Source organism: Mastigoproctus giganteus, chromosome 5, assembly GCF_048544385.1.
Source record: "Mastigoproctus giganteus isolate SK-2022 chromosome 5, ASM4854438v1, whole genome shotgun sequence".
NCBI lineage: Eukaryota > Metazoa > Arthropoda > Arachnida > Uropygi > Thelyphonidae > Mastigoproctus > Mastigoproctus giganteus.
In genome coordinates, this window is record NC_143579.1 from 222,901,378 (window position 1) to 222,915,912 (window position 14,535).

Here is a 14,535-nt window from a genome sequence, read left to right on the forward strand (position 1 = left end):
TGTAATTTTTTGTTTCTTCCTAAACATAAGACAATTTTTTACTTGGTATGGTTTTTGAGATTATTTTTACAGCTTTCCCAGAGTTATTACACAAGAGGACCTTACTGGACCAACACCACTGTCGGCATTCTATTATTTGAAAGTAGTACAATACCAGTAGAACTTGTTGTGAATGCAAAATTTTTTCTGCTACGAGCTATGACTGCAATAAAGACCATTGCAACTGTGCTTGTCCACAGCTTGCAGCTGCATTTGTCCACAATTCAAATTGTACTTTCTTTTAGACTGTCTGTAATTAGCTATCAGCCAGACAGTCTAAAAGCAAGCTGTGGATGTAGGTTTCCAGAACTTACTTTACTTTTTTTAAGTTTGCAGATGCATCTAAATGTTGCATCGACAGCATTTATTTCGGCATGTACCATAGAACACTGCATGTAACATTCTGCCTGCACACGCCAATACATTTTTGAAACTAGGTGAACCATCAACATCCTTTCTCGACTGAGCAGCAAAGTGTTGCTGTATCAACTAGTTATGTCTAATACTGAAATTTTCTTTTGTATAAACTATTTGCTTTGTATTTCATCTAAATATTATTTTATGCAATAAAATAAAATTACATAAAACTGTAAAGGTAGAGAATCACTATGTTTTAAACTGACTATACAAAATTATAAAACAGCTAATATTATTTGGCCTTTCTGAAATTATCTGAAGTTTGGTGGACTGTCTTTCCCTTTCATGTGTTTTAGCAGTCAGTAGGACATAAACTGCCTGTTCAATGTAATAATTTTATAGCTCACAGTAGCCAGATCTTGAACTGAAACTGGATGGCCAACTAATACCAGTACATGGGCAAAAGCAGAGCACTCCTTATTTTAAGAATAAGAATTGTCATAAACTGACCCTCCTCAAGCACATTAAACAGTTAATAACAAATTTTGCCTCTGCAATAACAACAAAGCAGTAATATATATTTGCTGAACTTGAAGTAGGCATTAGTATAAAATCACCATTTAATACGTCCTCTGTACAGTAGTAGCTTTGCCACGTGTCATTCATTGAGTGGTGCGAGTTCAAATTACATCACAGACTGGGGGAATTTCCATGGCCTCATCAATCGACATTGTGGTTACAGATTTCAGTAGAGAAAGTAGGTTTTTCCCCATGTTGTTTCAGGTTTCTAAATGCACGCAACACACAAAGGGCCTAAAAACACACTTCTTCAGACATAATACACAATGGTGCAATGTGATACCAAAGTAAGTTTGCAGATGCATCTAAAAATGAAAACAATAATCACAGCTTTACAATGACTTTCCTTGGTATTGCACTAATTAAAAACAAATGCCTAATTGCCATTTATTTAAAAGATGAGACAATGCTGTGACAGCCACTTTCAAGACATTCTGATCCCTCATCAAGAAGTAGGTCACTTAAATAAATGATAGATAAAAATAGAGACTAAATTATTTGTCTCTTTTTTTTTTTTTTTTTTTTTCAAGTAGAGCGTGTATAATAGTGAACATCTGAGGAATGGAGAAAGGTGACCTGGGCTGATGAACCCTGGTTCCAGTTATTCCATGCTGTCAGCATGGTATAGCTGGAACCATGGTATGGACATAGGCTATGACAACAGCAGAACCAGGATACAATAACAGCAACATGAATGAATGGATCCACTGTGTGAGGTATTAATAATGTAGGCTGGTGGTAGGAGTGTTATGGTGTGGAAAGTATTAGGTCTCCTGATATAGATGGATCAACATTCTAAATGGCTTGGCTTACTAAATGCATCCTTTCATGCATGTAATTTATCCAGCTGTTAACAGTTACTTCCAGCAGGATAATGTGTAATGCTGGAAGGCATGGATTATTTAGGAATGGTTCTAGGATTAGCATGAGTGACTTCACCACAATTCACTAGCCTGCTCAGTCAACAGGTCAACCTGATTTGTTGATCAAATCTGAATGGGCCAGCATTCCTGTAGAATGCTTTTCCCACCTCGTGGACTTCACGTCCTAATAATTTGAAGCTATTCTGAAGGCTAAAGGAAGTAAAACTTCTTTTCAGGTTGATGTATCTAATAAACTGACCACTCAATATAGGTGTATATACATGCATATGCCACCACTCAAGCATTGGTGTATACATGCATATCAATTCACAAACGAGGTTAGGCAAGCGAAGGCAGATTATGAGAAATCTTTGGAAAAGGATGCAAAGAAAAACAGCAAAGAGTTCTTTATTTATGTAAACTCTAGAAGGAAAGGGATGAATCAGATTGGACCACTTAACATAGATGGGTTGACTACTGATGATCATGCTCAGGTAGCTGATAAACTGAATGAGTATTTTGAATCTACATTCACACATGAGGAGTTATTCAATGAAGGCAATGCCAGATGTTTATCAAACTCTAACAGGGAGCTAAGTGATTTTGTAATAACTGACAGCAAAGTGGAGGAGAAATTGTTGAAGTTAAACATAAGGAAGGCACCTGGGGTGGTCAGGATCTATCCAGCTATATTAAAGGAGGCAGCAAAGGAAGTAAGCAAACTCTTAGCCATAATTATCAGAGCTTCCTTGGACTCAGAAAGGAAACAATGGAGATCCCCCATGGACTGGAGGTATGCAAATGTATCACCAATTCACAAAGGGAGTTCAAAAGGTGACACAAGTAACTATAGACCTGTTAGTTTAACTTGTGTTCTGGGGAAAATAATGGAGTCACTGGTTAAAGAAGCATTGCAGGATCATCTACACAATACTGCAGTAATAGTTAAGGCACAGCATGGGTTTGTTAAAGGGAGGTGTTGTCTGACCAATTTGATTGGATACTATGATGTGGTCACAAAGGAACTGAATGTCAAAAATAATTTTGATATCATATGATTGGATTTCAGGAAAGCTTTTGATACTGTTGCACATGGAAGACTGCTGTACAAATTTGAGAGGTATGGCATTAAAGATAAGTTGCTACAATGGATAAAGGGATGGTTGAGTGGGACAGAACAGAGAGTGGTAATCAATGGACACTGCTCTTTGTGGACAAATGTTATTAGTGAAGTTCCATACGGTTCGGTGCTGGGCCCATTGTTGTTTTGTGTATTCATCAATGATATTGATGAAGGTATCTCAGGATTAATGTTCAAGTTTGCAGATGATACAAAGGTTGGCAGGGTTATTAACGACAGTAAAGACAGTATGCTACTCCAACTGGATATAGATATGTTGGGCAAATGGGCTGAGAAGTGGCAACTGAAGTTTAACATTGACAAACGCAAAGTACTGCATATGGGCAGCAATAACCCAAGAGAAATGTACCAACTGTGGTACTACACTCAGAGAAGTATAAAGTGAAAAAGACCTGAGGGTAATTGTGAAGTCAAATATGAAGTTGCTGAGCAGTGCAGATGGGCGGCCAGGGCAGGTCATGGAGTCTTGTCAATGATATATAGGAATTTTGCTAGCAGGGACAGGGAGGTGATTATCCCGTTGTACAAGGCAATAGTCAGGCCACACCTAGATTACTCTGTACAGGTCTGGAGGCCACATTTTAGGATGTAGAGTTGCTAGAATGAGCAAAGAAGGGTAACAAGATTGGTGAGGGGAACAAAGGGGTGCTCTTACCAAGAAAGGCTTAAGTTCTGCAAATTGCAGCACCTGGAGAGTAAGCACCTGCGACGTGATCTGATTGAGGTGTATAAGGCCTTGAATGGGTTGAGCAAGCTGAATGCTGATGGACTTCTTCCTCTTGCTCAGATTAAGAATCTGAGGGGGCATAGATTCAAATTGAGGAAAGATAATTGTAGAATAGATGTGTGGAAATTTGCTTTTAGCCAGAGGGTAGTTGATTGGTGGAACAGACTTCCATCTTTTGTTGTGGAAGTTGATAGCCTAAATAAATTTAAGGCTGAGCTGGACAGGCATTTGGAATGAATGGAGGGGTGAAATGGAAGTGTTTTTTTTTTTTTTTTTGGTTGATGCTGCATAAGCTTGTTTTCTTGCATTGTATGCCTATGCTAATAACACCACTCAAGCATACATGGATGGATGCATGCATACATCACCACTCAGTATAGATGTGTGGGTGCACAGGCTCATATATACGAGTGTATATAATATACCTATGTGCAGTGGGATACTGATTATTTGAATATGATTACATGAAATAGTGATTATCTTAAACAATCAAGAAACTGGAAAGCAGACACAGTCACATCTCTTACCCCTAAAATCCCAATAGTAGTAATATACCTTGAAATCATCTAATAAATGAAACAAATTATAGTCCCAGATCTCAAATCTTTAAAATAATGAAATCCTCATCATTTGCTCTCTGTGGCATAGCGAACTCATCACTTAAAGTTGGAGGGGGGGGAAAGATATTTTAATCCCTTTTACCATATTTTATTAACTATAATTACTTTATAATTTGTTTATTTTTCCTTAACAATTATTTTTGATTGTACATTTCATTTCACATTTACTTTCTGGTATTTAAGATCCATTTAATAATAATTAATGGCTTAAAAGTAATACCTATTAAAACATATTATATGTGAGTGGTGGTTACATAAAGCTTCCTTATTATGCTATTTGTAAGCCAGTTAACTACATTGTGTTGCATCAACTACTGTATTACAAAAGATAAAACCTTTTTCAAGCTGGAGAATTTTATGCATTCTATACTTTGTATGTGAGAGAGACAGACAGACAGATATACTGCTCTATATGAAGAATTATTAGTAAATAAATCACCTGTAATGAAATGTCCCTTAGGATACATAGGCCATTCTCTGGGACCTCCTTCAAATGCAACTTCTTTTGATGATCCCAGTGACAAAACAGCAACTCTTACAGGATGCACTGGCTACAAGTAACAAAACATCATATCTGGTCATCTATACGTTTTGTCATAACTTAATTGTTAGAAAGTAGGCAAAAGTATATAATCAAATATTATAAATTAACTCATTAGTGATATATTAGTTTTTATATGATTGGGTGTGTGCAGTTCACCTAAAATTTAAATACTTCAAGGCAGCTATAAGATCAATTTTAAAAAAATTAAAGATCATCCCATGCACACATTTCTTTTCTTTCTTTTTTTTTTTTCATTTTAAACAGCAAATGAGTAAATAAAAAACTACATAAAATATTCACAACTGCCTATAGTGTTAAAAACAGAGTTGTATCAAAGGCCAGTGCCATGTGGTGACTAATGTTATAAAACAAAACATGATTGTGAATGAGTTAAATAAGAACTGAAATATTCAGTTCTAGCAAACTTTGTTACTTATCTGTGTGACCAATATGAGAATTTAAATAACTAACTGCATTTAAAGGGAACTGATGGGCAAAAACAATGCGTAAAGTTTATACATATAAAGTGGCTTTAAAATAAGTACCTGTTTTTAAAACAAAGTGCAAAATGCTGTGAGTAACTGAAGTGTATGAGTAAACAGGCAAAATTTAAATAGATTTTATATTTCTTCATATTTGTTGATTAAAGAAGAATACTAAGACTTAAATGCTCTTAATTTGAACTTCAGTTTTATGTAAATTTATCCAAATTCTAAACTCAAGCTTGTCAGAATAAAGTGAAGTATTTCTCACTATCTTATAGCATGCAATATAAGCAGGTGGCCAGGAAAGCACACTGGTATTAACAATGATCTACCATATGTTTGCATCTAGCAAATCCAGGGGCATAAAATGCAAACTACCTAGGAAAATTAATAGACATCGCAAAAAGTTTATGTCTAGTCAGTATGCTGTCAACTACTGCAATGAACTGACTCTCTAGGTGGCCGAGATTAACAGTCTGGTGAAATGAAGGCAGCTGGAAGTACATTCTAGAGGCGGGAAAATATGATAAGAGTGGATACAGTTGATTGAATAACTTTTTTTTTATTCTGATGCAACAAAAGCCTGGCACTCTTACAGCTTTTAGCCTTTACTAATGTTAATACTAAAGAGCATGGAAACAGAAAATTCTTTTTAGTGGAAAATAAGATGGGACTGGATTTCAGAAGCACTGAAATTAACTAATATCGTCACTCCCAAATACTGCTATTCACACTCCTCCAGTGACAGCTAATAGCAAGATTATTTACTAATTGATCTGAATGCCTCTAAAAGTATTACCAATACTTTAGGTCAGGTATATTAGGAACAGTTGGCCTAGGGATCTTTTTTAAAGTTATCTTGAAATGTAGGGAAGTGGTGGCTCTCATTATGATAATTGTAATTAAGATGAAATTAAGTTGCTCTCTATTTTTACTTTAATCTGGCCAAACTGATTAAACTTACAGCTTACCTTTAATGATTTATGGCATGCAATAACAGCAGTAGTTTTAAAAACATTTTGTCCTTCACCATATGTAACAAATACACGAGAATGACCAACAGCTTTACATGTAAACTGAAGAGTTTTGCAACCTCTTCCAAACGGTGGTACTTCAGCATCTGTAATAAATAAATAAATAAATATATATATATATATATAAATATAAAATAGGTTACACAGACAGCCAAAAGCAAAAGGAAAATATGGCCAAAATATAGTAACCTGTAAAATAAAATTACATCAAAAATAAGTTAATGGAAGCTGGCATCAGATAGGGGTAGGCTAATTTGACTAAGGTTCAAAAAAGGGAAATAAAGCAAATATACAATAAATCTGATATTAAGTTATTTCCCCTTTTTTGAACCTTAGTCAAATTAGCCTACCCCTATCTAATGCCGGCTTATGTTAACAAAAAGCATTGACCTTTGTGTTTGTCTGTCAGTGAACGAGGAACCCATTGTGCACACAATTTGCAATAGTCAAGATGTTCGCGGACGATGGAATGAACACTGCCTATCAAAATATCCAACTCCTTTGCCATTTCTGCGACTATCAGTCTTCGATTATTGCAAATCATTTCATCAAACTGCATCACATTGTCTGCGGTGGTCAACGTTGATGGCCTTCCTTTTTGATCAGCATCCGTCAATTCTGTGCGACCACTTTCAGACTACTGGCACCACTTCACTATGGCTGGACACGATCAACATTGCATTTTCCTCATAAACCGCCATTATTTCACGATGAATCTCGGAACAATTCAGATGTTTCGCCCACAAAAATCGTACTGTTCCGCGTACCTCGAACTTGGAGTAATATTCCAGCTAATGTGCCATTATGAATGCTTGCTCCTATACAACTATCACTGCTACATCAACAAAAGAAATTCACCTACCGGAGGGTGCATGATATGAACTCCATTCCATGCAGGCGCCACATTTGTTGCACAATAAGTTACACATTTGCGGCAGGTGTAACTTATTTTTTGAATGCCCCTTGTATAAATATATATATATATATATATATATATATATATTTATTTATTTATTATATAAATATATATACATACAATTAAAAAATTTTAAATAAAAATGAATACCCATTAAAGCTTTAGATATAAGGAATAATATATGGTGTTCTTTTTAACATAGATGTTCCATGTGAAGTGAGGCACTGCTTAGCAGATAGCACGTAAACCTGCTTCTCATTTGGTAGTCTGCTGTACCTACCGAGTGTTTTATCAGGTACTATGCTTTCAATCTACTTTAAAAAGGTGTTGATTATGACAATTCTTAAGCTCTCTTCACATGCCTTATGATGACAATATCAAACCCTGTAAACTCTTCGTGAAGAAACACATTAAGAATCATGGCAAAAATCAAATAGAGAAGTGAAAAGAACATTCTAGAAGCAGGGTTACCACTTACAATATCATCTTTAAAGTAAGGTAAGGGAAAATGAAGGTAAAATGGAAGTATAGTTACAGTAAAATGCCGAGCAGCTACTGCAGGCTGTACTGCTAAATATTGCCTGCTAGTAGTGCATTGGTTCACACATTAGGGGATGAAAAGAATATCCTATAAAAGAAAAATTCATTTACCTCTTTCCATTTGAGGTAATCACAAAATATGAAATCTACCTCATATATTGATTCAATATATAATTTTTTTTTTAAATTTCAAAGTTAAATAATCATTAACAAATTTCACTTGATATTTCCACTATGTTTCAATACTGCAGTTACTGTGATATTGCAAAAAACGCATCTTAACTAATGCATGACCATATTCGTTTACAGATTTAACAATCTAATACCAACATAAATTATATTTTCAGAAAAGTAAAAAAAAACAAATATCACAAACATTTTATATCTGAAAAGAATCATATATAAATATGTGACTATATACAATGACAAATTACATATATTAGATATAATTTTTTTTTTACCTTCCATATAAGCGAATCTTGTCTTCTCAATCACTTCAACTTTCAGTGGAATTTTTGAACAGTCATCAAATAACCGATATTTCCTCTTGTCTAACAAATTATACTTATATTATTTTCAGTTAAAATAAATATGTATTAACATAATTTAATTCAGCATAATCATAAATATTTATCAAAAAAATTTATTACTATATATTACAGTATATGCAGAATACAAACTAGATCACATTACTTTGCAAGTCTTGATGAAGACCTGCAATCCATGTACCAATAATTTCCCCCAAACTGATCATCAGTTTTTCCATTTCAACACATCACCAGCTAAAAGCCAGTCAGCAATCTGCATTCATTATGTTGATAGAGAACTATGAGTCATGCACAATTTCTTGCCAAATTTGTTTTTACACTACACTGAATTATTTAATTTTGAAAGGATTTTTGGAGAGAAGCAATGGTTCAAGTAGATATCCAACATCTAGGAATCAAATTTAATCGAAATTTTTAAGTCTTAATTTTTATTCCTAAATGCAAAGTATCACTTTGTGCTTCTGACAAAATGTTGCCACAGTCTATGCATTTCTGAATTGTGACTACTGATTCTAGTGCAATCAAGAATTCATGCACAAAAGTTGCTGAAATGATTGCTGACATTCCATTTCCACAGAGCTGATGGTCATGCCAGAGTATAAACAAGAACATTCTAAACCTTAATTATGAAAAAAGAATACCCATCAGTTTATATGACATATGGTTGGAATGACAGTTGCTGTCAGCTATGATTATAAGCAAACTGGATCATCCATCCGTATTACAGTGAGCATTTCACTGGCATCAGGAAACATACTGCTTCAAGAGGTACAACAAAATTTTCCATGGATGCAAATAACCAAGAATTACCATGACAGCAAAGGCATACATTATGCATCTAGCAGCATGTGTGTTTTTGTTGGGGGGGAGGGACCGCCACCAATACATAGAACATGCTGAAAAATACAAAATTGTTGTTTACAATTAAGAAACATAGTTCCTGATGACTTATGTCTTATTTTTTAATTATAGCTATGAGTCTGTTATATTTATTCCCATTATAATTGAGTTAAATTGTACAGATTATCTAAAAGCATCTTAAGGAGAAGTGTTAATGATAACACTTCTCCTTAAAATGCTTTGTTTAAAGAAACCAGAAACCTAAATGCATAAAGCATTATTAACATTAAAAATGCAAACTTACCTCCATTTTCATAATTTTCATACCCATAAAGTGCAACTGGAATAATAATGTCCCCACCAACTTCAGTTTCCACTAAAGTAAGGATGACATCTAAATCTGCTATAGGTTGAACACTTATCTGTAAGGGTGTAAAATGCATACTATATTTACTTCTAAGAAAAGCATGAGATACCTAAAGTAACTTTTTTAAAACTAAAAAGAATGTCATTTTATAACAACGCTAACAGAAGTGCAAGTTAAACAGCAGCTTATTTACTAATAGTCTCAACAACCAGAATATTATGCATAGATCCCAATGGATATCATCTGTGAAGAATCATTACTCCAAGTAATGCCAGCATCTGTTGTTAGTAGCATTCTAACATCAACACAGGCATTTGAACAAGATTCAGAATCTGCATCACTTGAAGAGAATTCTATTTCAGTATCAAATGACATATTACAAAGAGCTGATTCAATGTTATCGGCTTCAACATACTATCCATCCCTGTCCCTTTTCAGTCCTGATGGGTCAGGCTGTGAATCCATTATAACAACCCTTAAGGTAAGATTTTATACGAAAACACTTTTTACATGAAATTTTATCAGTAGACACAAAATAAAAATGATGTTTTGTTTTTCACAAATTAAAGAATTAAAATTCAGCAAGCATGATCTTCAAGAAATTTTACCTTTTCTTCTTGTGGAAAATACTTCAACATAAGCAACTTTTATATAAAGTAACTTAAATATAAGCAAAACAAAAATACAAAACTAGATAAAATAATTCCAACATAATCAAAGAACACATGAAACTGTAAACCAAGTATCCAGCTTTTACAGCACTCTCTAGAGTGCAATTGATGCTAAGCAAAATCTCAGCTGTATGCAATTCAGCTGGGATTCAATTAAATCCCACAGTTCAATCACTATGCTAATATCACTCAGCTGTTCATTTCACATGATCTTCCTTTTACAGTGCTCATTTATTAACTGCAATTGAATGAATGCATATCTGCATTAAGACACAAAAATTGCAGTTCGCTTAGATGTAATTTTGCATTCAGGCAGCAAACATGTTAAACTGGAAAATGGAAGACTAAAAGATTGATGTTTCTATTTTGTCTTAAATTTTTTTTGGTAATTTTCAGTAGAATTATTTATTTTTTGAAAATAAAAGGCATAAAACTTATACTGTTTTAAAATTTTTAATTTTTTATAAATATGTATAAGTTCATGAAAGCATTCCACAGGTATTTCAATCCATGCTTGCTGCACTGCTGTCCATAATTCCATTGCATTCCTGGGGGGAGGATCTAAAGCTTGAATGGACCTTTCCACAGCATCCCAAAGATGCTCCACAGAGTTCATGTCCGGTGAACAGGGAGGCCATTCCACGGTGATAAAATCTGCGGAATGCTCTTCAAACCACATTCTAGTCACTACAGCTCTGTGGGAAGGTGTAGTGTCCTGATGGAAGAGTCCACTGCCCTGTGGGTGCACGATGACTATGAAGGGATGCAGATGGTCTGCAAGGAAGGACACATAACCTAGCCCATTCAGAGATGCATCTAGACGTACCAGAGGTCTCAATGTGTACCAGTTGAACATGTCCCAGACCATTACCGACCATCCACCTGCCTGAACAGTTCCTTGTTGACATGATGAGTGCATAGCTTTTGCGGTTTCTGCCAGATATGCACCCTCCTGTCTGCTCGAAATAACTGGAAACAGGACTCATTGGACTAGGAGACCCATCTCTAATCAGCCAAGGTCCATTGCTGATGTTCTTTCACCCAGTTGAAGCATAGAGTCCCGTGTCGTGGTGTTAGCAAATGGACTCTGGTGGGTCAGTGGCTCCCATAACCTATTGCTGCTAATGATCACCTGATGGTCTTGGTGGAGATGTTCCTGGCACCTCCCTCATTGAAGTTGGTGGTGATTTGTGCCACTGTTGCTCTCCAGTTGGCTGAAACAATGCAAGACAGACATCGATGACCACATCATCCACCACCTTTCTACGGCCACAGTGCTGTCCATGATGAGATGTTATTCCAGAAATGGTGTATTCCCGATACACTCTTGATACTGTCGAACGGGGATAGTGTGCAATTTCTGTAACACCTCCGCAATAGAGTGACCCATGCATTGGGCACCCACTACCATTCCTCTTTCAAAGCTGGTTGACTCACAATGTTTATCCATACTGACATCAAATTACTGTCTACATGAATGCAGTGTACCTATATACCTGCCAAGCGGTGGGTTCATCCACTAGAAGGGGGTGAGAGTGTCATGTTGCCCAGGAACCAGGTATCCCATGAATTCTGTCCTTTCAGTGTACACACAATAAATAATGCAATATACTAGGAAAAGATGAAATATTGACATTTTTCAAGCAAAATTTTAAAAAAACCTAAAACATTTTCAAGAATTTAAAAAGAAAGTTGGACAGCCATCAGGTGACACACCAACATCAAATTAAAGGCAATCAGAGAAAATTTTTTTTTTTTTTTGATAACATGTTGTTTGTAAAGATAATTTTTTATTTTATTATCCAATACAGATGTTAAATTAAGAATAAAATTTTAAAGTTAACAAATGAGTTCTTTATTATGCACTAAATTATGAAAGAAAATAACTAAGTGCATAATACCCATCACAGTGAGAAGCTGTTTTCAATTATTTTTTGCTGCTTATCCCCAAAAGCTGGTTGACCATTGAATTATGTAAACCAATATGCCTGCTGTGACTTTTTTCTGACAAGCTCACTCAAAGTTTATGAACATTTGAATAATTTATCAGCTTTGTTGAAGTAGCAGAAGCTGGTTATTGTTGGTAACAAAATTGGCAACAATGGTAACTTTTAATAAATTTGTTGGTAACAATGGACTTTGGAAATAAGTCCACTGTTATATGGAAATAAGTTCTTGAACAAGAAAAAATTATGCAACATGCACCTGAAGCTAACTATGCGCAGTCTATGCATTATGCACAGTCAACCTGAAGCCAACTATGCACCTTGTGCCTCCGTGCATGAAATCCTAAAAGTTCCCCCTATTCAGACAAATATCAAATCTAGACCTTTTGCACACAGTACATTCCATTTAAGCAACAGAACCTACAGTGCGCCACCCAGGCAATAGCCTATCTGCGCAAAAGTCTTAATCTTTTATTACAAATTTATTTGTGTGATTTATCATCACTGCAATAGTTATTAGGCCAAAATTATTCTAGACATTTCTGTTGATTAAAAAGATCATTTTATCGGTCTTTAGCCTGTGGTCACACAGAGATAAGCAAATATCCCGTGTGACCACAGTTACCGCCCCTTCCTCGTGGAGGAAGACCTCTACTCGTACGGCGGTTAAAATTTTTCATGATAAAATTGTAGTCTCACACTGAGTCTCTTTCCAAGCACGACACTGTCTCTAATCATAATCAGTTCTTCTTCGATTTAAGGCCATTGCCTTTTCATACTCAGGACAAGTATGGTCTACAGCATTATGTTCTGCTGTCTGCTTTCTACGTTTGCAGTTTATACAACAAGGTGACTTCTCCTTGTTAACACAGTCTTTATAAGAATGTCCTTCGATGGAACAATGTCCGCAAAACGATTTAATTTTACATGTCTTTGCAATATGGCCAAAACTCATGCATCGGTAACACTGGGTTACCGTGACAATGTCACAGACCCGACAGGCAGACCAGTTGATGAACACTTTCCCTTTTCTGATCAACTGTTTATGGACAGGACCTGCTATCTGCACTATCCAGTTATTCAAATTCTTGCTTTTTGATTTGTTCACTGATATCACATTGAAACTTTCTTGGTATACTTTTTTGGTTTACTCCATAATCTTTTAAGTTCTTAATCCACAACTGTTCTTTCAATTCATCTTTATTCACATCAAGTTCCACATCGTAAATCAAAACTTTAGGATTTCGCTTCGGTACTTTTTCTACACACAATTTTAGTTCTTTAAACTTTGGACAATCAGCGATCATATCTATATCTTTTTCCGACTCTACTTCAAGGACGATCTTATTATCCATAACAGTTCTTAGATTTTGGACTTTTACATTCTGTAATTCAGGTCTCACCTTTCTAATAAGATCTTTTTTAATGTCTTCACTACATTTATGTTTACTGTTCTTGGTAGTAATAATCGCCACTTTGGGTTTTGCAACACAATTTTCTTTTACCACAGTAGCATATTCCTTTTTATTTTGTTCTTGAGTATCGTCCTTTTCAACCCTACTCACTTGTAGGTCTATTTCCAACTTTACTATGACCATCTCTAGATCATCCCATATTTCCATAATCTTGGTTGCTACATTGCCCGTTACTCGATGTTCTCTTTGTAATAGGAGAGTCCTTAATCTCTCTCGTGCCTCCACTACTTTTTCTAGATTAGTTACCACTGGTCCTTGTCCTGAACTTCTTATCATAGAGTTCAACAACTTCTTCATACTGTGTATCGTTTCTAATTTCTTTTCTGGTGTCCAGTTTCCCTTTTTAGAAGCTGTATCCTGTGGTGTCCTTACAGGAACTATTTCTTCCACTTCTTCCTGAACTTCAGAGTTTCCACTCTCTGAGTCTTCTGAATCACTCTCCACTCTCCTCTCAATATGTGCTTTTCTCTTGGAAAGAGAGCCAGCGCTCGACTTTTTACCAAACATATTAAAAGGCTGTAATTGCCAACTATTACAACTTTAACTTTACAATACAAAACAAATTAACCAAATTCACTCTACCCCACCAACTCAATACCCGTTTGGCCGGTTAGGGGGATGAACCCCTAACCGCTCACCCCAGACGTCGAGAACGTAGGGCAGCTAATCTATGCACTTCGTGCAACAGAAAACTTGAAACGTAACAAATCAATAAAGAAATTTAAATCAAACTTCACTAATTACACTTCTGATAAGTCACTTAGTCAAGTCCCCAAGATTAGCCCCTGGGGCTGCACACAGTACAGAAGAACAGTAATCAAAGCTTATGTGTTAGTTTTAGTT

General features: G+C 35.5%; 1 protein-coding gene across 1 annotated transcript in view; it reads right to left on the minus strand.

Moving 5' to 3' along the window:
- The window catches only part of LOC150086148 (nuclear pore membrane glycoprotein 210-like), a 129,924-nt gene that overhangs the window by 48,778 nt on the left and 66,611 nt on the right, over window positions 1-14,535 (minus strand). The window contains exons 13-16 of the mRNA XM_090373742.1: window positions 9,538-9,655; window positions 8,307-8,396; window positions 6,327-6,475; window positions 4,766-4,877 (exon numbers count right to left, since the gene is read on the minus strand). Of these exons, the coding sequence (XP_090229868.1) occupies window positions 4,766-4,877; window positions 6,327-6,475; window positions 8,307-8,396; window positions 9,538-9,655 (469 nt within the window). The remainder of the gene's footprint in view (window positions 1-4,765; window positions 4,878-6,326; window positions 6,476-8,306; window positions 8,397-9,537; window positions 9,656-14,535) is intronic.